Source organism: Macrobrachium nipponense, chromosome 6, assembly GCF_015104395.2.
Source record: "Macrobrachium nipponense isolate FS-2020 chromosome 6, ASM1510439v2, whole genome shotgun sequence".
Classification (NCBI taxonomy): Eukaryota; Metazoa; Arthropoda; class Malacostraca; order Decapoda; family Palaemonidae; genus Macrobrachium; species Macrobrachium nipponense.
The window spans coordinates 123,491,211-123,519,190 of NC_061108.1; the positions used below are offsets into that span (position 1 = coordinate 123,491,211).

The 27,980-nt window shown below is 38.0% G+C and overlaps 2 protein-coding genes across 7 annotated transcripts in view; one reads left to right on the forward strand and one right to left on the reverse strand.

The window, feature by feature from the left end:
• Nucleotides 1–27,980, forward strand: part of LOC135216111 (tigger transposable element-derived protein 1-like) — a 128,128-nt gene that overhangs the window by 15,660 nt on the left and 84,488 nt on the right. The window lies entirely within an intron of this gene.
• The window catches only part of LOC135216112 (uncharacterized), a 213,128-nt gene that overhangs the window by 13,376 nt on the left and 171,772 nt on the right, over nucleotides 1–27,980 (reverse strand). Inside the window, exon 1 of one of the 5 annotated variants that reach the window (XM_064251152.1) lies at nucleotides 705–1,116. The exons of the other annotated variants lie outside the window; for them this stretch is intronic. Coding sequence (XP_064107222.1) covers nucleotides 705–1,100 — 396 coding nt within the window. The 5' untranslated portion in view covers nucleotides 1,101–1,116. Of the gene's footprint in view, nucleotides 1–704; nucleotides 1,117–27,980 lie in introns of those variants that run through there. 5 annotated transcript variants of the gene reach the window in all.

The window sequence follows — 27,980 nt, forward strand, 5'->3', positions numbered from 1 at the left end:
AATATGCTGACACTATGTATATATATGTGTGTGTGTAATTGCAATAACCACAATGACCTCTTAACTTCTCGAATTCTTCGTGCTTTTTTATGAGTCAAATGCAAGAAATATGAAATTATGATGTGATACCATAAAAAAGCACGAAGAATTCGAGAAGTTATGAAGGTATTGCAACTGATATAATTACATATGTATCTGGCAAAAATGACCAGTAGGTTTTACACACACACACAAATATATATATATATATATATATATATATATATATATATACATTATATATATATATATATATACACACACACACACACTGTGGCAGGGTGCAAGAATACTACAAATGTAGATCCTGTGTGTCGTTTAAGGCGACAAAAGGACAGCTGTGCCTTGCAGTCGCACGTTTTTAGTAAAAGGCTAGTCCACCGCCAATAACTGTAGAAACTGTTGGCTTGCAGGTGGACATTTGAGTCGAAGGCTAGGCCCCCCGCCAATAACTGGTTGATGACAGCAAGGGCATGCGGTCATGAAAACCCCTTTGCCAAATAAGAAACCATACCTGATGTTGTAAAGAAAGGCGCATCAGGCAACCGACCCCAAAGTGTAGGGATAACGGTGGGAAAGAAGATATATATGTGTGTAGAGGCCCTACAAATTTATACAGGAAATGAATGATTTTATTGGTATTCAAATTTACAGTAGTTACTCACCAGTGTTCCATTATCGTTTTCTTCCGTGACGTCGATGCTGTTCCTTGAAACTGCAGGTGTCTCTCGACCACTGAGGAAGAGCATGTCTTCATAGTACCACAGACTTGACTCGTACACTTCACCAGCCGTCACCCCTGATTTTTCCGAATCGCAAACCTTTCTTCGCTCCTTCATGAAATTCGTACGGAGAATGTTAATCTTTTTTTTCACGTCATCGGTGGTGGCTTCCGGATATTTCTCTTGGTATTTTCTTAGCAACGTTTCATATGACTCAGACTTCTTGTTCCGATCGCTATATTCATCAGACTTCGTTTTCCAGAGAGCTGGAAGGTTGCGGTACGCTTCAATAAATTCACGGACAAACTTCCTTTCTCCTTTTTTTGCGGCGGCAGACATCCTTCGTTGGTGAACTACCAGGAGTGACTGAGAAACTTTGATCAGTTTTATTGAAGGTGCCAACGCACGGTCAATAAAGGCCCCTAGACACGATCAATTTTTTCGTCAATTAATTGATATCAATTTATTGACGTCAATAAATTGATATCAATTAATTGACGAAAAAATTGATCGTGTGTAGGGGCCTTAATACTGAAGTCGTGTCAGTATCGTATCATCGACAGAAAATCAAACTTGTCTTGATGTCGTCAGTAAATTGGTCAATCCTCCCATATGCGGTCCATAACACTGATCAATACCACATACAGTGTTGTTAATATTACTGATCGTGCGTGGGCCGCTTAAAGCATCTCGTCAGGTTGTACCCGAAAGCATGCTTTATTTATTATTTTCCCACGCATTCAGTAAGTATTTATGGACGTATATTTATTCGTATGAGAGAATATTACGGTGGTGTGTCTTATTTAATTTCCGCATTCATAAAAAGTATTTTAACATCGAAAGCTTGAATGTCAACAACAACTCTCTTATGCTCTAAAGGTTCATAATTGGAAGATAAATTCCCATTATGAACTTTTAGAGCATGAGAGAGTTGTGTTGACGTCGAAGCTTTCGATGTTAAAATACTTTTTATGAATTTTTTTTAATCGTTTATTTGAGAAAATATACACATTTTACCATTTTAACCGTATTAAATGCAGAATTCTACAAAAATTTTATCTTGCACATTTTACAAATAATTTATATATTTCAATGTTAATATTTTTCTGTAGTTACCCATATAAGATTTTATACCATCGTTTTCATCTTTTATCCCTGCTTTGTGGGCTAGCCAGATACCAACAACATAGTCACAAATTTAAATTGCAGCAGTGTTCCTGTCCTTTTTTGAATGTGCTTCAAAATCCAACAATTTTTTCTCTTTTATTTAAAAAAAAAATACACTTTAAAGGTCTTTTGACAATAAATACATATACAATACATGAAATTTTGGTACAGAATCAATAATATTATTTATATTTATTTATAGCTCAACATACTTGAGTTTACTATATGTAAATAATATCCAACATTCAACCAAACTTTCCAGCGCCCGCCCGGTATCATAAATGCACTTCCGAACAGGATGGGCGTCGTACTTTACGAAGAAGTATGTATGTACGTGGCGTGGGTGTGTGGGTGGCAGTAGTAAAAGTGTCTTCCGGGTTGTTTGGCCTCGCCGAGGGCTACTCCGCTACTCATTCCCGCCGAACCCACCCACACTCCTACCCTACCACCCAGGACGGTACCACCCTTCCTTCACGGCGTTAATGGCGCCTTGGCCATCTCTGGACCTTGGCTTTTCTGTATCTGAAGGTCGCTCGCAAACCGTTCTGTTGTTTGCGTATTGTTTATCTTGAGAAAAGGAACTTCTTTGCTTTGCAAAGTAATCTTAACGGTGTCCCAACCACTTTATTAACGTACTACTAATCCGCTGTACAGTAAATGTTTTAAACACACCACTAAACACTGTTATCTCGAACCTCTGACCTTGGTTAAATGCTCATAACTATTGCTGCTGCTCGACTTTGATAGCATAAATCTACTAAATAAGTAGACATGTTGTCAATAACGTCTAGAACATTAAGTTACGCAATATGCCACGATCAGGTCCCACTCCATTCTGCCACACGGCTCTTGAAATTTCATTTGGCTGTGCCGATTTGTTCTCGTTCATTTTAAAATTCATGCAATGAAAGGGATGACTCTGTATCAGACTACAAAGTTACAGTGAGACTTCTTGCTCTAATTTACAATCAAGGGATGGCTCTATATGACTGTGAAGCCACAGTGATAATTCTTGCTCTAACCCTCTTACGCCGATTGGACGTATTAAACGTCGAGACAAAATGTCTCCCGTATGCCGATTGGACGTATCATACGTCGGCTCAAAAAAGTTTTTTTAAAAATTCGTGGAAAAATACTTATAGGCCTACCAGCCGAAAACTTTTGTATCACGCGCCTTGGGGGATGCTGGGAGTTCACGGATCAAGGCGTTGTTTTGTTTACAATCGCTACGCAGGCGCGCAAGCGCGAATTTCTTTCTTATCGCACTAAAAAGTATCAGTGACACATCTCGGAAATTATTTCGTCACTTTGACATAATTATTGCACCATTTTAAATTATCCTTTACATGAAGTATTATATATGAAAATGTGCGCAATTTCATGCACAATACAACTAAAAAATACTCATGATTGTAGCTTTTATCAATTTTAAAATATTTTCATATAAATAACGATTAGTGCAAAAATTTCAACCTTCGGTCAACTTTGACTCTACAGAAATGGTCGAGAAACGCAATTGTAAGCTAAAATTCTTATATTATAGTAATATTCAATAATTTGCCTTCATTTTGCAACAAATTGGACGTCTCTAGCACAATATTTCGATTTATGGTGAATTTATGAAAAAAACTTTTTCCTTACGTTCGTGCGATAACTCTTCCGATAAATTTTTTCGTGCGATTGTCCTAATGTTTGCACCCTTTTAAATTTGCCGTTACATAAAGTTTTATATATGGAAATGTGCGCAATTTCATGCACAATACAACAAAAAACAACCCATGGTTGTAGCTTTTATCAGTTTTGAAATATTTTCATATAAATAACTTTAAGTGCAAAAATTTCAACTTTCGGTCAGCTTTGACTCTACCGAAATGGTCGAAAAACGCAATTGTAAGCTAAAACTCTTATATTCTAGTAATATTCAATCATTTACCTTCATTTTGCAACGACTTGGAAGTCTCTAGCACAATATTTCGATTTATGGTGAATTTATGAAAAAAAAAATTACGTTCGCGCGGTAACTCTTCCGAAAAAATCAGAATTTTTTTGTGCGATTGTCGAAATGTTTGCACCATTTAAAATTAGCTGTTACATAAAGTTTTATATATGAAAATGTGCGCAATTTCATGTAGAATACAACTAAAAATGATTGAAGGTTGTAGCTTTTTCTCTTTTTTCGAAATATTTGCATATAAATCACGATAAATAGAAAAAAAAACCACGTTCGGTCAAATTTGACTCTACCGAAATAGTTGAAAAACGCAATTGTAAGCTAAACTCTTACGGCCTAGTAATATTCCGTCATTTTCTTCATTTTTGAAACAATTTGAAGTCTCTAAAACAATATTGTGATTTATGGTGAATTTTTGAAAAATATATTTACCTTCACTCCACGCGCCGATTCGCGGCCGCAAGTCTCCGAAATACGTACATGGCATTATCCTAATATTTGCTCCTTTTCATATTAGCCTTTTTATAGAGTTTCATATATCAAAATGTGCGCAAATTCATGAAGAATACAATAAAAAATAATTGAAGGTTGTAGCTTTTTCCATCTTTGAAATATGTGCATATGAAAAAATATATATATTAAAATTTCGACATTCGGTCAAATTTAACTCGTCCGAAATGGTCGAAATCTGCAATTCTAATCTAAAACTCTTACAGTATCGTAATATTCAATCATTTGTCTTAATTTTGAAACAAATTGGAAGTCTCTAGAACATTATTTAGAATTACGGTGAATTTTTGAAAATATCATTTTTTTACGTCCGCTCGTTACGAATTCGTACATCATTTTGTGATAATATTTTTCCGGTGTTGCTTTTATTGTTTTACTATGTATTATATATCAAAATGATTGCAATTTAGTGTACAATACAACGAAAAAAAAAAGTAACTCGTTAGCTTTGACCGTTTTTTTTTTGCACAGCGTGATTTGAATACAATTATCTATGAATTTATTTTTTTTCGCTACCATATATCGCATTATTTACATATGATAATGATATTATTTTTCATTTCTGATGATTGCATACTAAACTTCAAGCAATGAAAAAAAAATGAGCCAAAAATGAACTCTTAATCTTCAAAACTAAGCACGCTGTGATTTTTTGAAAAAATTATTTTTTTCCGTTTCCGCGCTCACTCCAAACCGGCGCCGGCATACAGGAGAGGTTTTGATTTTTAGGGCTTCGGCGTAAGAGGGGCTCTAATCTGCAATGAAAAAGGGATGGCTCTATAAGACTGTGAAGCCACAGTGATAATTTTTGCTCTAATCTGCAATGAAAAAGGGATGGCTCTATAAGACTGTGAAGCCAAAGTGATAATTCTTGCTCTAATCTGCAATGAAAAAGGGATGGCTCTATAAGACTGTGAAGCCACAGTGATAATTTTTGCTATAATCTGAAATGAAAAAGGGATGGCTCTATAAGACTGTGAAGCCACAGTGATAATTTTTGCTCTAATCTGCAATGAAAAAGGGATGGCTCTATAAGACTATGAAGCCACAGTGATAATTTTTGCTCTAATCTGCAATGAAAAAGGGATGGCTCTATAAGACTGTGAAGCCACAGTCATAATTCTTGCTCATATAAGACTGTAAGCCACAAGTCATTCATTTTGCCCTCTAATCTAATAAAAAGGGACTGTGAAGCCACAAAGTCAAAAAATATTCTTTGGCTCTAAATACTGCATGAAAGGGATGGCTCTATAAGACTGTGAAGCCACAGTCATAATTCTTGCTCTAATCTGCAATGAAAGGGATGGCTCTATAAGACTGTGAAGTCACAGTGATAATTCTTGCTCTAATCTGCAATGAAAAAGGGATGGCTCTATAAGACTGTGAAGCCAAAGTGATAATTCTTGCTCTAATCTGCAATGAAAAAGGGATGGCTCTATAAGACTGTGAAGCCAAAGTGATAATTCTTGCTCTAATCTGCAATGAAAAAGGGATGGCTCTATAAGACTGTGAAGCCAAAGTGATAATTTTTGCTCTAATCTGCAATGAAAAAGGGATGGCTCTATAAGACTGTGAAGCCACAGTGATAATTTTTGCTCTAATCTGCAATGAAAAAGGGATGGCTCTATAAGACTGTGAAGCCACAGTGATAATTTTTGCTCTAATCTGCAATGAAAAAGGGATGGCTCTATAAGACTGTGAAACCACAGTCATAATTTTTGCTCTAATCTGCAATGAAAGGGATGGCTCTATAAGACTGTGAAGCCACAGTGATAATTTTTGCTCTAATCTGCAATGAAAGGGATGGCTCTATAAGACTCTGAAGCCACAGTGATAATTCTTGCTCTAATCTGCAATGAAAGGGATGGCTCTTTAAGACTGAAGCCACAGTGATAATTCTTGCTCTAATCTGCAATGAAAGGGATGGCTCTATAAGACTGAAGCCACAGTTATAATTCTTGCTCTAATCTGCAATGAAAGGGATGGCTCTATAAGACTCTGAAGCCAGTGATAATTTTTGCTCTAATCTGCAATGAAAAAGGGATGGCTCTATAAGACTCTGAAGCCACAGTGATAATTCTTGCTCTAATTTGCAATCAAGGGATGGCTCTATACGACTGTGAAACCACAGTCATAATTCTTGCTCTAATCTGCAATGAAGGGATGGCTCTATAAGACTGTGAAGCCACAGTGATAATTTTTGCTCTAATCTGCAATGAAAAAGGGATGGCTCTATAAGACTGTGAAACCACAGTCATAATTCTTGCTCTAATCTGCAATGAAAGGGATGGCTCTATAAGACTGTGAAGCTAGTGATAATTTTTGCTCTGATCTGCAATGAAAGGGATGGCTCTATAAGACTCTGAAGCCACATTGATAATTCTTGCTCTAATCTGCAATGAAAGGGATGGCTCTTTAAGACTCTGAAGCCACAGTGATAATTCTTGCTCTAATCTGCAATGAAAGGGATGGCTCTTTAAGACTCTGAAGCCACAGTGATAATTCTTGCTCTAATCTGCAATGAAAGGGATGGCTCTTTAAGACTCTGAAGCCACAGTGATAATTCTTGCTCTAATCTGCAATGAAAGGGATGGCTCTATAAGACTGTGAAGCCACAGTGATAATTCTTGCTCTAATCTGCAATGAAAGGGATGGCTCTATAAGATTGAAGCCAGTGATAATTTTTGCTCTAATCTGCAATGAAAAAGGGATGGCTCTATAAGACTGTGAAGCCACAGTCATAATTCTTGCTCTAATCTGCAATGAAAGGACGACTGTATAAGACTGTAAAGCTACAGTGAGAATTCTTGCCATAATTTGCAATCAAAGGGACGACAGTGACAGGCTGCATAGCTACAGTGAGAATTTCTGCTCTAATTTGCCATCAAAGGGCCGACTCTGTATTTGACTGTAAAGCTACACTTACAATTCTTGCTCTAATTTGCAATTAAAGGGACACAGTATAGGACTGAAAGCTACAGTGAGAGTGCTTGCTCTAATCTACAATCCAAGGGACGGCACTTTATCGGTTCTGCAGCTTCAAGTGGAAGCTAATCCAACCTGTAGTGCCTGTCAACTTAAGGAACAGAATCCTAAACTCCTTGAAGAGACCTCTGTTCAGACTATGCAGTGTTGCCTCCACGACAACCTTGGGTATCGGAAAGTTGCTGCTCGGAGAAAGCCTCTTGTTACTGCACTACAGAAGAAGCGGCTTGATTTTATTATTTAGAAATACGAAGCTTGGGAAGTAGCAAAATGGAGGAAAGTCTTATGGAGTGATGAGGTCACATTCAAGGCGACGGATTCGAACCCGAATCGAGTTTGGCGCAAGCATGGTTCAGACTGCCTTGCTTCCAAGGTGGAAGCACTTATGGTTAAGTACCCTAAGTGGTTGTGGGGTTCTTTCGTGTTTGGTGGCCTTGGTGATTTAGTGGTACTAGCGAGGAATGATACTTTGAATGCTAACAGTTATTAATCCATTTTGAATGACTGGTTGGAGTCGAGATTACACAAGTCCTGTACCTCCATTTTGCAGCAGGACAGCGCACCATGCTACAAAGCCAGGTTTATCACAACTTCCACGATTCCAAAACTCGAGGCTGCTGTTCGAACCGCGATGCAGTTAATCACCATTAAACTTTGTCAGAGGTTGGCGGATTCTGTTCCTGAGAGACTTAAGGCAGCTAAGAAGAGGAAGAAGGGAGGAGTTATGAATTATTTGCAAAGTAGCTGCTAAGTCCCCATACAAAAATTTCATGATGATATCTTTATTTTTGGTGATGCTATGATTATTTCTTTGTAATGCAGTGCCAAATTTCATGGGGAATGGAGTTTACTCCATAAATAAGTTTTCTTTTTCTTGCTTGGGGACGGGATTAGGATTCCTCCTATGGTGAATATAAAAATAAACCCTAGGGCCCAGATTAGTGAAGGCCTGTAAGTTAATTGTGTTCCATGAAGAGTGGCTAGTCATCTGATAATGTTAATTCCCGTTTACATGTACCGTTTTATTCAATTTGGTGTTAGTTGTCTTTAATTAAGGTGATTTTAATTTCATTCCATGTTCTTTATCACAGAACAAATTTTAAAAATTGAAAAAACAAGGTTTCTGAAGCTGAAAGGGATATTTGCAATTACATTAAATTAAATTTTCATGGCCTTTGCATATGTCCAGCATCATAATTAAAATTTTAAAAACTCATTCAACAGTGCTGAAAGAAGTCGAAGTCATAGTTCTCCAAATTACCTTTCCAGTATTGAAGAAAGACTGCAATTCTCAATTAGTAGAGTATCTCTTATCAACATGTAATAAGAAAAGATTTAAAAAGCAAAAGTAGGTGCTTTGTTTTACGGTTGCTGAACCTTTCTTGGAGAAGTACTAGAACCTGATTGCAGCTCCAAAATTACTGTTGGGTGAGTGCAGAAATCTGTAGCCACTGAATAAATACCTGTCACGGGAATGCGGCACCAAATACCTCTGTAATTGCAAATGTTTCTGAATTTCATTTTCCCTTTGACAGTTTTTAAAATATTTTTACCCCTTTTGACTCGAGGAGCCATTTTTTTTTCCAGCACCTGGAATATTCTTCTTCTACATGTGACTTTTACTAAATACCACAAGAAAAGAAGGAAACTCGTGGTAAAAATCCTGGAAGGTTTCGTCTTTGGGAGCTATACTCTGTTTCACTTTTTGCTCTGTGGTATATCTGCATGTATTCATTTCACTTTTTGCTCTGTGGTATATCTGCATGTATTCATCACGTGTCCTGTTGATTCCAAGAGTAACACTATTATCCTTGCCTTTTAATTCATTTTTATCTATTAAGTAATTCATTAATTTTTTTTTTTTTATTTTTTAATGTGAGATCCCTTCTTTCTGTAATCCCCTTCACCTCCTCTTACCTCTTCCTAACGAACACCATATTCTTTGGATGCTTGAATTTCAAGTTAATGGCTGGCCTATGTGGGCCTGTTCCATATGAATAGGGTTCATCTCCCAAATAATAAAAATAATGTGTATGTATATATATATATATATATATATATATATATATATATATATATATATATATATATATATACTGGCAAAAAACCACTGAAGAAAGAAAACGAGTAATGTTTAGTTTCGGGATTTTCTGGCAGTGATACCCCTGAGTTGGGCAGGAAGGAAGAAGCTGCTGTCTAGTAGAAGTTTGGGTATCTTTCCAGATAGTTCCAGGAAGATACACGAGAACTGAAGCAAAATAAACTTAACAACACATATAAAACCAATATTTGTACAGTATGAACACAAAGCAGAATATACTGCCCAGTAGTTGCAGGGTACACATACACCGTCTGCCTTCTTGTGTAAACATGCAAGGCGAGGGGACAGTCAAGGCTTTTAATTTTGTTTCTATATTAATTTAGCTATGTTTTAGCCAAGATCTTTCACATTCACGATTGATCCCGGATCCCCTTTTGCTGCCCAGAGCAACCCGATTCGCTGAGCAGCAGCACCAAGGTGCAGTAAATGTACTTCGCTGTCGGACTTCTTAGTTCTAGAAGTCCTTTATTCCTCACATTGTTGGACTGTGGAACAGCCTCCCAGAGGAGGTCGTGTACTTGGAATTTCGGAAGTTCAAACTGAGATGTAATGCATTACTACTCGAATACAATTCAGCTTGTATTTTAATATTCCTCTTACATTTATTTATTTATTTATTTATTTATTTTTGTTTGTTTATTAAGTTACTGAACTCCTCTTTCTGTACTTCCCATTTCCTTCTGTTGCTTCTTTAAGAATGAACGCCATACTCTTTGGAAGGTTCAGTTTCATGTCAACGGCCCCTATGGTCTATGGTAGGCTTGTTCTATAAGAACAGGGTTCATCTTCTGAATAATAATAATAATAATAATAATAATAATGTTGTCGTCCGCCTGACTGCATCAAATGACGCATGACAACACTTGCTATTCTAGAATAGGTGAAAAGATAAGATCGAATGCACTTCCCTTACGGAATGTGCTAACGTAAGGCCTCCCCATCTGCGACGCTTACAAGGACCGGGCAAGTGAGCCAATACCCTCGAACGTTGTACGACATTTCAGTTCTCTTAACTCACTATTGTTGGAATGAAATGGAATGTAAAAATTTACGCCAAAGGCCAAGCGCTCGGACCTATGAGGCCATCCAGCGCTGAAACAGAAAGGAAAACCTCGCAGTTGCGTCATAAAACAATTGTGGGGAGAGGGTGGAAAGTGACATGTCAATAACAGAATATGAACGGAGGTACAGTAAAAGGAATGAAAGGGGTTGCAGGTAGGGGTCGAAGGGACGCCGCAAAGAACCTCAAGTCATGCCCACAGTGCACCGCGTAAGGTACGTGTACACTGTAGATTAAAATCTAGCTAGACCTGGCTTGCTCTAGAGCAGTGGTTCCCAAACTATCTTACCTGACGCCCCCTTTTTGTTTCCAGTAGACCCGCACGCCCCCCCCCACCCCCCCACTCCCTCTTTTGTTCATGTGAAATGGTTCTTGTATTTATTTCTTACCATTGTTCAGGAAAACAGATTTCTGTTTGTATTAAATTTTAATAATGAAAGCCACTCCAACAAATAATAGTACATTCCAGAGGCATTTTTCTAAGTAACTAAAAACGAAACCTTTGGTTCAAAGGGACCGTAAAAAAAGTCTGAACATTAGCAAAATTGGCAAAATTGACTTGCAATTTTAAGAACAGATAATTTGAAAACATGGCATATAATATTTGGACAGACTCACGAGACTAAGGCACAATTTATGAACTAATTTAGTGAGATGGATGCTGCTGCTTTTTCCTCACAATTATACTTTGCATGTATGTAATGGCAGATATTTTTTCTTTGAATGATTTTATTATTCTAATTAAACAAATATTTTTGAGCAGATGACTTCACGCCCCCCTTGTATCCTCCTCACGCCCCCCTAGGGGGGGGGAGCCCCTAGTTTGGGAACCACTGCTCTAGAGAGACTTACCCTAAAGCGTGTGTAGTATACATACACTGCACCATAATTTGCTCTCCCTAGAGTTTCGGTAGAGTGGTGGTATATTAAATATACCGAGACTGCTCTACCGTTAGTGTACACTGGAGTATGTTTGTATGACGAGGAAATATCAGTCAGACTGGAGACGTGTGTATAGTTGCTGCAGCTGCGGCATTAGTCATAATGAAGGATTTGAAGAGAGAGAGAAGTGTGTGGATCAGAAAATGGATAGCCAGGCGAAATGAAGAAAGAGCACATGTAAAGCTTTCAAGAGAATTGGTTGATGAACTTTCTACGTATCTGCATTGAAGATTATGAATATTTGTTGGAGAAAGTGATCCCTAAAACTAAAAGACAAGACCCTCATCTCAGAAAAGCAACAGCCCCTTCAGAAAGGCTAACGCTTACTGGTATGTACTACGGATAAATAATAACCCTTGAGTATATGCGTACATTTATTGCAAAACATTCATGTACACGAAAGGAAAAATATACTGTAGTTAATCATAGCAAACGTGAATTTACGAGACTTTTTTTTTTTTTTTTTTTTTTTTTTTTTTTTTTTTTTTTTTTTTTTTTTTTTTACAGGGGACAGGTACCACTCACTCAAGTGCCTTTTCCGCATACCAGTCACCACTATCTCGAAGATAATACCTGACGTTCTGAAGGAAGATTACCAGAAGGTAATAAATAATTATAAATCTGCAAAATAGCCTTGCAAGCCAATATTGTTGCCATAACTATGGCATTAAAATACACCAAATCATGTCCATTTCTTCGCTCGAACCTATTGTACTGGAGTGAAATGCAACAGAAAGCCTCTGAAAATGATTTACTATCAACATCTCATTCAGTCTGCGTTTATGCATCCCCTGGTACATTTGATACGGAAGATGTTGGAATTTATAAAGCAGGAAAGTTGGAGGGAAGATGGACTGCCTAACAGTAGTACCTACTATGCATTCCTCGCAACGATTAGTACTATTGTATTGTAAAGAATAACTAATATTAAATGTAGATATATATATATATATATAATATATATTATATATATATATATATATATATATATATAAATTGTAGTAATACAATACAGGTAAAGATGAGAATATACTTGCAACCTGTTATAAAAAAAAGTCTATTTCGAAGAATCACAAACCAGGGAAGAAAAAAAAAAAAAAACTTTTCAGCAAAAAAATCTGCTAGGATAGCTAAAGTCACACGTGAACAGTTTAAGCGATATTTCATGACACAACAGGGTGAGGTTTCATGCCATTATAAATATATTTGAATGGTTAACCTGTATGTGATATATATGTAAGTTTTCCTGGCTGTACCTTTTGATAATTATGTATGAATATATGTTCATGTGAGTTCAAAATATAGTTTGTTACTTACCATATTTGTACTGGTGCTTCCTTGTGGTGTATTACTACATCCAATCATGAAGTGGAGAGCGTCGAAGAACTCCCATGTACTTTTCACAGTCCCATCATCAGTCCCCATGTTGCCCCTTTTCTTTTTTATCTTCCTCATTTCGCTGTTCATCTGGCATCGGAGATTGTGCCACTTTCGTGCGATTTCTGATTCAGGAATACTTAATGTCTTTGCTATTTCTTTGATAGCACTTGCCTTCTTTTCTTTATTGCGGTAATGCACCAACAACACATTCCAGAGTTCTTTCCTTGTATGGTTCTTTTACGTTGCATGGAACCAGTGGTTATTCAGCATCCAGAGTTCTGGGAACCTTTCATATTGCTGTATCAGTGACATTGTCTGATCGCTGTCCCATTTCCATTTTTCACTGGACGTCATTTTACCAACGTTGTACAGCAGTTCTCTCTCTAGATCGAAAAAAATTCTATTTAAGTTCACAAAAAGATCTAGAGAAGTCTCGGCACATGCTCTCAACCTCGTGTCCATTACAACACTAGCTACACTGCAGATTTTTTGCTAGATTTGCTCTAGGGAGATCTCTCTAGATAGTGTACACAGAAACGACAGCGCTCTAGCTACAGTTACTCTCAGCTCTAGCTAGGGTTGTTTTAGTCTACCTAGAATACTAGTGAACACGTGGTCGAGAGTTCTCTACGAGACTACTCTAGGTGCTTCTGCCCAACTGAATAGAGTAATCAGTATAGCTAGACGCGTGCTGGAATAGTCATGGCATCTAACCATAAATATAAATGGGATAGCACTCAGACAATGCTTTTAATCCAGCACTACAAAAGATTCCCTGAACTTTGGAATGTAGCATTGAAAGATTACAGGGACAAAGAAAAGAAAGCGGTTGCTGTAAAAGAAATATCAGAGCATTTAAATGTTAGTGGGGCTGAAATAGCGAGAAAGTGGCACAATCTGTGGTGCCAAATGAACAATGAAATAAGGAAAATGAAAGTAAAGAAGAGTGGTATGGGTGCAGATGATGTACTGGTGAAAAGCAAATGGGAATATTTTGACGCTCCTCACTTTATGATTGGATGTGTGAAACCCCAAGAAACTACTGCTGTAAACATGGTAAGTGAAACATGTCTTTTAAGAAATATGATTTATTAACTTTTTTGGACAAGAGTAGGAACACACAAACAAACACAATTATATTAAATGTGTATGTGGCAATAAATCATGAAAACTCTTTATGAAATTAGTCATTTACTTTCAATAAAGTACAATACTTCATCAAATTTAGAAAATTCACTCTCATCCATCTATCAACCAAATCCTATCCTCAAATCCATGATATTCATGTAGCTACCATTAACATGACAATAGAATGTTAAATGTGTTTATATTGCAAATATGTTTATATTGCCAAGGAACCTCGCCCACAGGTGTCATGAAATATTGTTTGAACTGGTCACGAATGTCTTTGGCCAACCTTACAGAGTTTCTTGCTGGATTGCGTTGCAGGGGGTGTAAAGTACTTCTCGGAAATCCCTCTTTTCTCCAATTTCCCTCAACAATGTCATCAACCTCTTCTCTATCAAACGTTCCTGGTGGAGCATAAACAGCTTTGGACTGATTTCGAGTTAGTAAAAAGTTATGTAGAACACATATACATCAAACAATATCCTTCCCCTTTTCTGGCGATATCTCCATTGGTCGTCTTAAAACACGGAAACGTGCGGATATCAGACCAAACGCATTTTCAACAACTCTGAGTGCTCTGGATAATCTGTAGTTGAAAATACGATTTGGGGCTGGTTGATTTTGGAATGGATATGGCTTCATAATGTATGATTTCAGAGGAAAGGCATCGTCAACAACAACAACGTATGGTACTTTATCCTCATTTCCTGAACCCTCAAACTGCCTTTCATTAGGTATATTTAACAATTTGTTCTCTAAAGCACTTGACAAAGAACTGTTTGCATAAACACCCCCATCAGATGTCCGACCATTGCAGCAACGTCAATGTACAGGAATTTATAGTTTCCATCAACCAACGCTAAAAGAAGAATGCTGTATGTACCCTTGTAATTAAAATACAAACTACCACTGTTAGGTGGTTGCTTGATAACCACGTGTTTCCCATCGAGGGCTCCTATGCAATTTGGAAACTGCCATTTAAATTCAAAATCCTTGGACACTTCCAGCCATTCCTCACGGGAATTTGGAGTCTGAAAAAATGAAACGCAATTGTAATTCTACAGTATTTAAATAAGAGGGCCTGTCAAACTATTATAGGAAAGATTTGAAATATACTATGGAAAAGGGAGTAAATAACCAAGATGCGTGTAAAGAAAATGTTGAGTTATAATGAATACCATTAACGCAAGTTTGACAAACAACTTGATATATACATATATACATACATATTACGTTCCATCGAAAAGAGGAAAAGACTGAAACGTACGATCATGAAAGCAATAATAGATAAAGACTTAATTCCTTCTGAGCCAGATGCTCAGACAAGTGATGTTGGTGACATCAGCTTCCAGTCATACAGTGCAGTGCATACTTCTGGAATTATTTTTGCTATAGGAGTAACTGGTGTACGGAGAGCATACATTAGTGAGTGATAACTATCTCCTGAAAAGCAAATTCGTATATAATATAGTTATAAATTATATCTTCAAGACAGTGTAAAATATTTAGTTTAATATATATGTTAAGTATTCTTTTTATGTTTACCTATTTTTCATGATAACAATAATAATAATTACATATATAATTTTTTGAATTATTGCTGTTTAGTTTCTCAGTATAATTTGATAATAAGTATAAGTTTATTCTAGAAGAACATTTTTTCTTTTATACATTGTACTTACCAGATGCTAAGAATCTAAGTATGAGAGTTAATCTTTCTGAAGGGGAGATTGCTTTCCTTAACTGAGTACCACGCTTTATAATTTTGGGTGTCACCTTTTCAAGCAGATAATCATAATCTTCACGAGACATAAGTAAAAAATTCTTATACGCTTTATCATCTTCAACGATCAGTTCTTGCAAAAGCTTTGCATGCAACCCTTCTTCATCTCGTCTAGATATCCATTGTCCAACCCATATTTCCCTTCTCTTTTTTCTTCTTCAAATTCCTTGATAAAACTAATGCGCCAGCTGCTACGACTAGTTTCCTTGACCGTGACATGTTACTACTCACGAATATGGATCCTGACTGAGAGTCCCTCCTCAACTTGATGATAGTGTACATGAGTGGTAGATTAATCTCGCTAGAGTAAGTCTCACACTACTCTAGATATAAAGTTATGAGAGTAAATGGTTGACTGGTGAACAAACACTTTAGAGTAATCTCTGTAGATCAAACCAAGTTTAGCTAGATTTTTAATCTACAATAACAACTCTACCGAAATCGGAGATTAAGTCTACCTAGACTCGCAGCGGTCGCCAACTTTTTGAACTTCATAGACCACTAGTTTTTAATTGTAAATTTGGCGGACCACTAATAGAAATAAAAAAGGGTAAATAATGATAATCAGAAAACTTTTATTTTAGTAATATGAAATGCACCTATTAAATATAACAAAGTTATAGTTTAATTATTTGAAAAACTGAAAATTTGAAGTTTGAGTATTACGCATTTTAGTGAGCTATTTCTTCCTGCTTGTTTGTAATGAGCTTGTTGATTTTTGCTCCAATGATGTTAACACAAGATGGAAAGCCGAGATCCAAATTTGTAATGCTATATCTCCCTAAGAATGCTAAATCTAGCATTAAAAATGCTAAATTGGCAACCCTTGGCTCTCCCTCTGCAATTTGTATCAAGGTTGCCTGAAAAGGATTAAGAAAACAAAAAAATTGAAATATGTCTCAAGTTTTTAGCGGACCACCAAAATTTGTTCACGGGCCACCGATTGGCGACCGCTGAGGGCGCTGACCTAGAGCACTCTCACTGCTGTTTACACTATTTAGAGAGCTCTAGCTAGAGCAAATCTAGCGAACTCCAACGAGGAAACTCAGTATTGTTCCTTCTGACAAAACTGCTTATGGCACTCGTTTTTCCTGACTTTCTTAATGCATATTTTTTTTTTAACATCTACAAATGATTAACCTCTACTGATTTTGTCGTTTCTCTGTTAAGCTTCTGTACAGTCAGTGGTAAAGTATTCCTGGCAAGCGCTCCCTTTGTGATGAACTTCCATCTTGGAATGTCCAGGGTATTACTTTTTTTTTAATGTGGCAATGATGTACAGCTGCCATCATTCTCTTTCCTTTATTTAATTACAGGTAGATGTAAGGTTAATACTAGTGTGTATATATTAAGCTCGTTACCTTTTCCTTATAGTAAATTACATTAGTCATACATACGGAAGCACTGGATTGAGAAACCTATGGATGATGCTATCGGCACTTCCCAGACCATCTAATCGACATTCAGATTCGGTAAATGAAACTCTCTCTCTCTCTCTCTCTCTCTCTCTCTCTCGTGTATGCTCACTCCCACAACACACACGAGGCAAGGGAAATCGTACAAATGCGGCCATTAGATCATTCATTTCTTGCTAGTACTAATGACGTCACCTCCAGCCTATCAACCGAGCATCCTTCTTCTTCTTCTTCTTCTTCTTCTTCTTCTGTCATGCAAGCACCTAGAAGTCGGTCCTTCCGCGCCACGTCACCGTCATCCTCATGTGAGTCAGAGCCTGCAGTCCTTATTTGGAAGGCAGGTCTGGTGATTCAGTTCTGTTTATAGTACTGATGACATATTTCAAGCATTCACTCTTTAAGTTCAGTCGATGGACTTGAAGTCTTACACAGTGTAAGTCGATAAGGCCACACGATCAGGTTCAAGTTAGAAATATTTGACAAATAAACTAACTGGCAACATGCGGTGCGTTTATAACTCTCCAACGAGGACACGTACGTCGAAGACAGGAAATTAAATTTTCATTGTAAGATAATGATAATTTCGGCATCGTACATGAATCAAGTATACCGCATTTCACTTCAAGTAAGTCAGTAACAAAAAAGTAAGGAATGCAGTAAATGGTACATGACGCGCGAATACTAGTTGCCAACCGAGCTACCTCTGCCCCTCTTTCTACAGAATCTTGAACGTGTTGATTTTCTAGTCTCTTAATTCGTTTTTCTGAACACCAACTTCGTGGTAGGAGGAATCTCTTCCCAACTGGAATTCAAAGAATGAATCATGTCGGTCGCTTTCTCTTTTTTTTGCAGGAAATTCTAGATGCTGGACACTGTTTACTTAGAAGTCGTCGCCATTGGTACAGAATTGATAGATGATGAGGGATGTGGTAACTGGAGATTTCGACGATTCCACTCCGTCTGTTTCCTAATAAGAACTGGAAAAAACTGGAAAATCTACAGAATGTTCACGTATTCAGTAGACGATATAGATATTGTCTGTGGCTCTTGCTACCATTGACAGGGTTTCTCTTCCTTAATGGACAGGAATGAAATGTAAAATTCAGGCCAAAGACCAAGCGCTGGGACCTATGAGGTCATTTAGCACTAAAGGGGAAATTTGGAGGAAAAAGATTTTAAAGATGGAAAAGGAGGAAAACGTCACAGAAACGTTATGAAACAATTGTTAGTAGACGGAGGAAAGTAACATGGGAGAAAGAGAAGAAGAACGGAAGTACAGTGAAGCGAATGAAAGGGGCTTTAAGTTCGGGGCCGAAGGGATGCTGCAAAGAACCATAAGTAATGCCTGCAGTGCGCTGCCTGAGGTGCGCTGACGGCACTATCCGTTACTAGGTATATATCTATATAAAGTTATAAGTCACGAAGGAAAATGAAACACTGGGGTAGCTGCGAGATCTTGGAGCTACTCCAGTGTTTCACTTTCCTCCGTGGCTTATATACCTTTATTTATGCATTTATCAAGTTCCAAACTTTCGTGATTGAGTTTATATATATATATATATATATATATATATATATATATATATATATATATATATATATATAATATAACTTCGTGCGAAGAGTCAGCATTGACATTACAATTCGCAAGCCATTTTGTGCTTGCGACGAAATTAATTAGGATTTGTCACTTGCTGTATCTCATTCACATAAATCAACTACGCTATGAGACTCTGAGACCTTCCAGTCCTGTATGGAATATTTGCTTATCATTCTTAGTCTGCTGCAGTACATTTGCTGTCTTCTGGAATCCCAAGTATCCGATAAACTGACAAAAATGAAAGGGAGAAAAGAATGACAGCTATTTATTATTATTGTCCATGGCTTTGCTACAGTATTTTAGGTGGTAATCTGAACTATTATACGTTTCTTCCACTGGGAAAAGAACGAGTTTCTAACCCAGAAACATTCAAACAGACTGCAACTATTACCTTTCTTGTAAGTGGCGTGGTCGGTATGGTGTTGGCGTGCCACCTCGGTGGCCGCGAGTTCGATTCTCGGGCATTCCATTGAGGAGTGAGAGATGTGTATTTCTGGTGATAGAAGTTCACTCTCGACGTGGTTCGGAAGTCACGTAAAGCCGTTGGCCCCTTTGCTGAATAACCACTGGTTCGATGCAACTTAAAAACACCATACAAACAAACAAATTACCTTTCTTGTGCACGGATTATTCAAAACTATTGGATATAATCTTCGTTGACTCCAGAGCACGTGGGGGACATCTACTAATTTCCGGAGACATTTCTACAATATCCTGTACTCCTTATCTTCTGAGATTGTTCTGAAGGAACATTTAAAAATTGCTAATGTGCTGCTGCCCATATTTACTCTTATGCCGATATGTTTCCCCATGCACCCACTTGTACCAATTAACAGGACTTGACTCGAACTATAACAGATTCACATTGCAGTGAGCACGTCGGTGGTGTGATCGGTATGGTCTTGACCTGCCACCTCGGTGGCCGCGAATTCGATTCTCGCGCATTCCACTGAGGTGTTAGAGGTGTATTTCTGGTGATAGAAGTTCACTCTCGACGTTGTTCGGAAGTCACGTAAAGCCGTTGGCCCCGTTGCTGAATAAGCGCTGGTTCCATGCAACGTAAAAACACCATACAAACAAACAAACAAGCAAAACCAAATTCCAGTGAGTGAATGCAGTAAAATAAGATTAAAGATTGAACCCAAGTATCCCGAAAGTAAAAACTGAGATTAAAGATTAAACCCAGACATCATAAAAAATAAAAGTGAACATATACATTTCACTGACAAGAAAAAATGGAGTTTACCAAAAAATGTCACATTTATGCTTCGGGGGAGAGTTTGTTTGTTTGTATGGTGTTTTTACGTTGCATGGAACCAGTGGTTATTCAGCAACGGGACCAACGGCTTTACGTGACTTCCGAACCACGTCGAAAGTGAACTCCTCAATGGAATGGCCGGGAATCGAACCCGCGACCACCGAGGTGAGAAGCAAACACCAAACCAACCACGCCACTGAGGCGCTTGGTTCGGGGAGAGTCCGGGACAGTGGCCTTCAGCCATTTTGTGCCCCACATGATTAGTACTGAGAGGCTTTTATACTTCATACAAATTTTATTTGTAAACTGTGCCCTGGGGCCGTGGTTCCCACCCACCCTTTGGCACTTTGAGGAACCCCTGAGACATATATATATATATATATATATATATATATATATATACGTATAAGCATTTGTAATAATTACCTTTAGTAAAACAGAGGAAAAAATCTCGCACGATATGATTCGATAAAATAAAATGATAGGACTACGATTTCTTACGCCATGTTTAACGAAGAAAAATATATACTTCTAAATATCAAATAATTAAATAAAACCTGAATTCTCACGGAAACCCTGGCGATCGTTCACGGAACCTCAAGGTTCCGCGGAACCACTGCTGAGGATGGCTGCCCTGGGGTGATCCAGGGACTTTGGAACCAGTGTAGTTTGCAGGGTTACATTGCAGGCTCGAAAACCTTTCAATATAAATGCTGCGGAATTTAGTGGCCGTGAGATTGGTGAAGCATCTTGGCCAGTGAATTTTGTTAACCTTCATTTCTATGAACTGTGAAATTTGTCGTCAGTTTTCAAATTAGATTCTTGCTTAACAATCAATGTTTTATTATTGTTATTATTATTTTTTTAGGGGCTGTAGTAGTTCCAACACAACCTGGTGTTGCCCTGAAGAAGGCCGGCCATGGGTTAATAACTAAAACAGTTGTCAGTTCGGGGATGAGAAAAATATAGCAGCATAGATAACTTCCCTTCTGAGTTCATCTTTAGACTAAAAGAAGTAACGGAGATTTTGGAAGTGTTGCTAGTTAGTTGCGAGTCGACATGTGCCTTCGCACTTGAAAAATAAAGACGTGCGCGCGCGTATACACACATATATATATAAGCGAATACCACAGGAAAATGATAGTCAGAAATCCAAGCGCTTTCGTCTTTGTAAAGACGAAAGCGCTTGGATTTCTGACTATCATTTACCTGTGGTATTCGCTTATTTAATGAAGTCACGTGCATCTACTGTGACTTTTTAAGCACACACACACACACACATCATATATATATATATATCTATATATAGAATTATATTAGAATATAGATATATATAAATATATATATAATATACATATACATACATACACACACATACATACATACACGTCTGACCAACCCGGTGTTGCCCGTGTAATCTCTCTCTCTCTCTCTCTCTCTCTCTCTCTCATTTTTGTTCGGACAGTTGCTTCAGTTGCATTGCCCAGCATTTTTGACATTTTACATTTCACCACTTATTGTCCCCTGCCCCCATTCCTATCAGGGATGAACTTGGACTCTAAGGGCATCAGGAGTGTCTCTGATCATCCCAGCGACCTCGAAAACTAAGGATTAGACTCTAATATCTGTAGTTTTCAGATATTTTTTAATTTCACCACCTTCCCACCTCTTCTCAAGCCCCCCTTCCTATCCTGGCTGAACTTGGACTTAAAGGGCACTGACAGTGTCACTATTCATCTCAGCAACCTCAAAAACTATGGATTAGACACTGATATCTGTCATTTTTGGTTATTTTTACATGTCCCTCCCCTCCTACCCTATATGCCACCCACCTCCAACCCCTTTTTAGCCCCTTCCTTTCAGGGCTGAACTTCGACTTGAAGAGCATCGGGAGTGCTACTATTCATCTCAGCAACCTCGAAAACTATGGATTAGACTCTAATATCTGTCATTTTCGGTTATTTTTACATGCCTCCCCTTCTCAACCACCTCCCTATAGGGGCTGAACTAGGACTTAAAAGGTATCAGGAGTGTCACTATTCTTCTCAGTGACCTCAAAAACTACAGATTCGACACTAATATTAATCTGTTGTTTTTGGTAATTTTTACATCTCACTAACTTCCCACACACTCCCCCTTTACCCAATTAACGGTCAGATTTTAATTCTATTTTCACAATTACATTTTCTGGTGTGCTATTGACTTATTTTTAAAATCTCATCAAAATCAGTCAAGAAATGTGGATTTGTAAAAAAGAGGGGTTATGAGCCCCTTCGAAGTTCCTCGTTGAACTAGTGGATTTCGCATTCGGCTACCAATCCGGTGGTCCGAAGTTCGATTCTTGGCTCGGCCAACGTGGAACAAGAGGAATTTATTTCTGGTGATAGAAATGAATTTCTCGATATAATGTGGTTATGATCCCACAATAAACTGTAGGTCCTGTTGCTAGGTAACCAATTGGTTCCTAGCCGTTAAAATATCTAATCCTTTGGGCCAGCCCTAGGAGAGCTGTTAGTCAGCTCAGTGGTCTGGTAAAACTAACATATACTTAACTTTTTGAGCCCCTTCGAAACGGCCCTCGAACTCCGCCTTTTAACTAAAACCTTCCTGGGTGGGGGAGGGGAGTCGTAAAAATCTCATCAAAATCGGCCAAGAAATGTGGTTGTGTATTGCGTTCATAGAACAAACACAAACGAACAGACATTTTCCAATGTTTGTAAATATGTGTGTTAGATTTTAAATCATGAAGAAGTAAAAAACGTGATGATTATACGAACAAAGTTACAGCCACAAATGAAAAATTTAACAGACACTACAGATGTTTCAATTTTCCTTCGTGGCTGTAACTTTGGCCATATATAACATATATATATATATATATATATATATAAGATTTATATATATATATATATATATATCTTTATATATATATATATCTCTATATATATATATATACTATATATATATATATATAGATATATATATATATATATATATATATATATATATATATATATATAGATAATCTATAGATATAGATAAGATATATATATATATATATAATAATATATATAATATTATATATATATATAGATATAATCATATATATATATATATAATATATATATATATATATATATATATATATATATATATATATATATATATATATATTATATATATATAACTTTGTCACCAATCACACACGAATTTTTATGCTCAGAAATTAAGCCTTAAATACCCCCTTAATATTGTATGTGTGTGTGTGTGTGTGTACATGAGAGAGAGAGAGAATGTTGAATGTGCTTGTTGCTTGCACTCTTGGGATTTGCAAGATCAATGGTGTGTGCGATGCAAGTCCAACCCCAGAGACATTTGCAACCTGTCTGTCCATCAGCCAATCAACAGACTCTAATTGCCCTGCACACACTTTTATCATAGCGTACACGTTGTTCTAGTGTGTTGTGTGTGCGAGCTGTGATCGTTCCTGCGTCTTCACGCTAAATCATGAGCACCAGTGGAAGCAGAGGAGCTTCGCGCCTCCCGGGGAAGCGAGCGGAAGCCACAGATTTGCGAGAAAAATAAGACCAAAAACTAAGAAATTAAGAAACAGAGATCTGGAATACGTCAGCAGGTACTACACGGGGGCGGATTACTGTTTGTTTGTATGGTGTTTTTGCGTTGCATGGAACCAGTGGTTATTCAGCAACGGGACCGACGGCTTTACATGGCTTCCAAGCCACGTCGAGAGTGAACTTCTTTCACCAGAAATACACATCTTTGACCCCTCAATGGAATGCTCGAGAATTGAACTCGCGGCCACCGAGGTGGCAGGCCAAGATCTAACCGACCACGCCAGCGGGGGCGGGGGGTTCGGATCAGAAAGGGGAGAATGATGAGGTATAGTCTCACCATAGAGACACGGCCTCTGGAAAAGATGCATCCGAACATTCCTTGGTATTTAAGTGACAGGCACAAGGGAAGTTCTCTGGCCGAAGTGGAAGAAGAAGAACAGATCCACTGAACAAAAACAGGTGCGAATGTGAGTTGCTAGGGTTTCAGGTACTTATCAACTTTGTTTACGGTTGTAATGCATAATTACCACTCGTTATACGGTTATGGATTTTGTAATTCCCATTTTTTTTTTTCTATTTTAATTTTAGTTATCAACTTGGTAAGTTTCCTGAATTAAGATATACATACAAGCTCTCTCTCTCTCTCTCTCTCTCTCTCTCTCTCTCTCTCTCTCTCTCTCTCTCTCTCTCTCTCTCTCTCTCTCTCTCTCTCTCATATATATTACACAGGATTTCGTTCCTTAAAGCCGCTAAAACTGAACCCACTAACTTTCAGTTATACCTGTAGGCAAAACTGAGCGTTAGTGGGTTAAGTTCTACCTGCACAGGCCGACTGTGCAAGCAAACTGCGCAGGTATAATTGAAGGTTAGTGGCGACCTTAAGCTGTGAAATACCAGAGCCATTTCTTGATGAATACACTGTGCCCTGTTGTCCAAGGTAGTAAATGACCTCATTCCAAAAAGGCTTGCTCAGAGCTAATAACGTCTGGACCACCCCACATGGAAGAAAAGTGTATTATCTTTGTTATTCTCGGGAAGAATTTTGGGATGAGGTTGCTGGTCTGTAGCCTTCTTTACACTAACTGTGACCAACTCACCATAGTTGACTAACTATTAATCATTACAGGCATAGTGGGTTTAATGTTACGATGTTTCAATATCTGCCGATATGGAATCAAATATCAGAAAGCACACCTCCACCCTTTGGTAGGGATGTAAGAATATTACCACCGTAGGTCCTACGTGTCGTAAAAGGCGACTAAAAGGACAGGTGCTGCCTTGCAGTCTTACTCTTTAGTAAAAGGCTAGGCCCACCGCCTATAACTGTGGAAACTGCTGCCTTGCACATGGACTTTTTAGTCAAAGGCTATGGCCACCGCCAATATTTATGGAAACTGCTGCCCTGCAGGTGCTTTTGAGTCAAGGGTGAGGCCCACCGCCAATAACTGTGGTTGATAACAGCAAAGGCATGCGGGCGTAAAAACCTCTTTGCCAAATAATAAACCATGACTGATGTTGTAAGGAAAGGCGCATCAGGCAACCGACCCCCTAAGTGTGGGGTGATACCGGTGGGAAAGAAGATCAGAAATGACACCTAGCATACTTACTACACTGTGTTGCATAAAATGAAATGGAGAATCAAAACCTAATCATTTGGAAAAGGAAGTCATAGCAAAGAAAGATGGCCTGACTGAATGTAGTAACTATGGAAGCATTGCCCTTGTGTCTGTTGCGATAAAAATACAGAGATGTAAAGCTCTTATTCTTATCTCCTTGCATCTGCTAGACAGCAAATGTATGATTGCCTCTGACATCAGGAGACGAGGCTGGTAGACAATTTAGGGGGCATTTGCTTCCACCAAAGCGTTCACAACTCCCTACAATTGCTCCTTTCCCTTACAACTAATTTCTGGTCCAAAGACAATGGCCCTTCCAAAACATACATACATACACACTATATAAATATATATATATATATATATATATATATATATATATATATATATATACATATATATATATATATATATATATATGTATATATATATATATATATATATATATATATATATATATATATATATAATTTTTGTGATCTATACAATTCTCACCTCACTAGTGAGCAGATCCCAGTCTGATTCTCTGGCAAGGACAGAGCAGCGGTAGTTCTAACATGCTGCTAAACCCCATCTGGTAGAAAAACCGCTACACCCTAAAGAAAGAATGAGGTCACTACCAACTCATCATACTACGAAGCAGGACAATAACTCAGTTCACCTCATATGTAGAGAAAGGATCCGTTTATTAGAATACATTTTACTGAAGCGGGAAAAAGGCCCAGTCATATCAATTAATGTCGTATCCCCTACTACAGTGTGCACTGTAGGGGAAGGGATAGCATTTTCATTTGTATCCTGGAAAAGCTAGCCAAAACCTGTGATGAGGCCGGGTAACCAAGAGGCCATTATAGCTATTCTGACTACCTGCTCCAGACGAACGCTAACTTCTTTACATTTCAGCCCCTGAAACACAACAAACGGGCCAACTTCAAATAGATGTTTGTTTGTTTGTATGGTGTTTTTACGTTGCATGGAACCAGTGGCTATTCAGCAACGGGACCAACGGCTTTACGTGACTTCCAAACCACACAAATGGATGAGAACTTTACAGATGTATCTGAATTCGACAGATATATATATACACATATATATTATATATATATATATATATTATATATATATATATATATATAGATATATATTATATAAATATATGATATATATTATATATATTTATATATATAATATATATATATATACACGGAAATTGAAGGCGCTGCCTTCTTTTTTAGCACTTTTTGACAATACCCATTACAATCTTCTACAGTAAGCGAAAAGTAAAGGCAGCAGTCTGGCAGCACCGCACAACCTGGCAACCTTTTACCAAGTCTGCTACTCAGTGCTAGTTGCCCACAGGTATTACTGGCGAGTGAATGTGCTGTTTATTTGCTCCCCACTTGGACCACGTATTGTGCTGCATAATACACTTTGTGTGTGCTTTTTTTTGGTGTTCGTTATGTCTCGCAGTGTTGTTGGCCCACAGGAGATAGCTGCAATAATAGACCTTCACAAAGCAGGTATCAAGAATAAGGATATCGCTGCCCAAAAAGGCCTCGGTGTGCGCACTGTTCAGCGTTGGGTAAAACGTTTTCAAGCTACAGGTGGCTCATGTATCCCTGCCCCTGCCCCTAAGACTGGACGGCCCTGTATAACCTCTCCGAGGACTCTGAAGGTTATTCATCGACAGTTGAAGGGTGATCCTTCATTATCCGCCCCAGAAATAAAAGCAAAGAACCCCCATTTGTTAGGCCACGTATCTTTAAGAACAGTGCAGCAGCGTATCCACGATGATCTACTTTTGCGGAGTTACAAGGCTAGGAAGAAGCCGCTTCTGTCTGAGCGCCATAAGTGCCGCCGGCTTCAATTTGCCAAGAAATTTGTTGTTTGGGATAATGAACAGTGGAAGAAGGTATTGTGGACCGATGAGGCTACGTTCTTTGTGACAGGAAGTGGGGCTAAACGTGTTTATCGCCCTACGGGGTCGGACCCTCACCTCCCCCAGTACACACAAAAGACCGGCAAGCACCCTCCTAGCCTTATGGTATGGGGCAGTTTCGCCTATGGCGGTGTGGGGGATTTAGTCATTCTTCCTAAGAACCAGATGATGAACCAATTTAATTATTATGAATTGCTGAATGATGTGTTAGAGTCCAGTTTTGAGAAAACAGGGGCAGAGTTTTTTATGCAAGACGGTGCTCCCTGTCACAATGGCCGTAGTGTTAAGAATTGGCTCAAGGATTGTGCTGTACCCTTTTTCGATGAGTGGCCTGGTAACAGCCCTGACCTCAACCCAATAGAAAACCTCTGGGCCATTATTAAGGGAAAGCTTAAAAACATTCCTACCACCTCTATCCCACAGTTGGAGGCGGCTATTCGCCAGGTGTGGGGGGAAATTTCCCAAGAAACTCTCCAAAATCTGGCCATGAGTGTTCCTAGACGTATCAGACAAGTCATTAAACGTCGGGGGAACATAACCAAGTATAAATTTCTTATGTGAGTATCCAATTTCCACTTTTTTTTTTTTTAACTAATATGAAAAGTTTTTTTTTTCAGGCTGTACCTTCACTTTCTGCACAGACTGTGTGTATATATATATATATATATATATATATATATATATATATATATATATATATATATATATATATATATATATGTGTGTGTGTGTGTTGTGTGTGTGTGTTTATCAGTTGAAATAAATTCCCATCACTGTTTGTAAGAAGGGGCGTTATTAGTCACGCAATC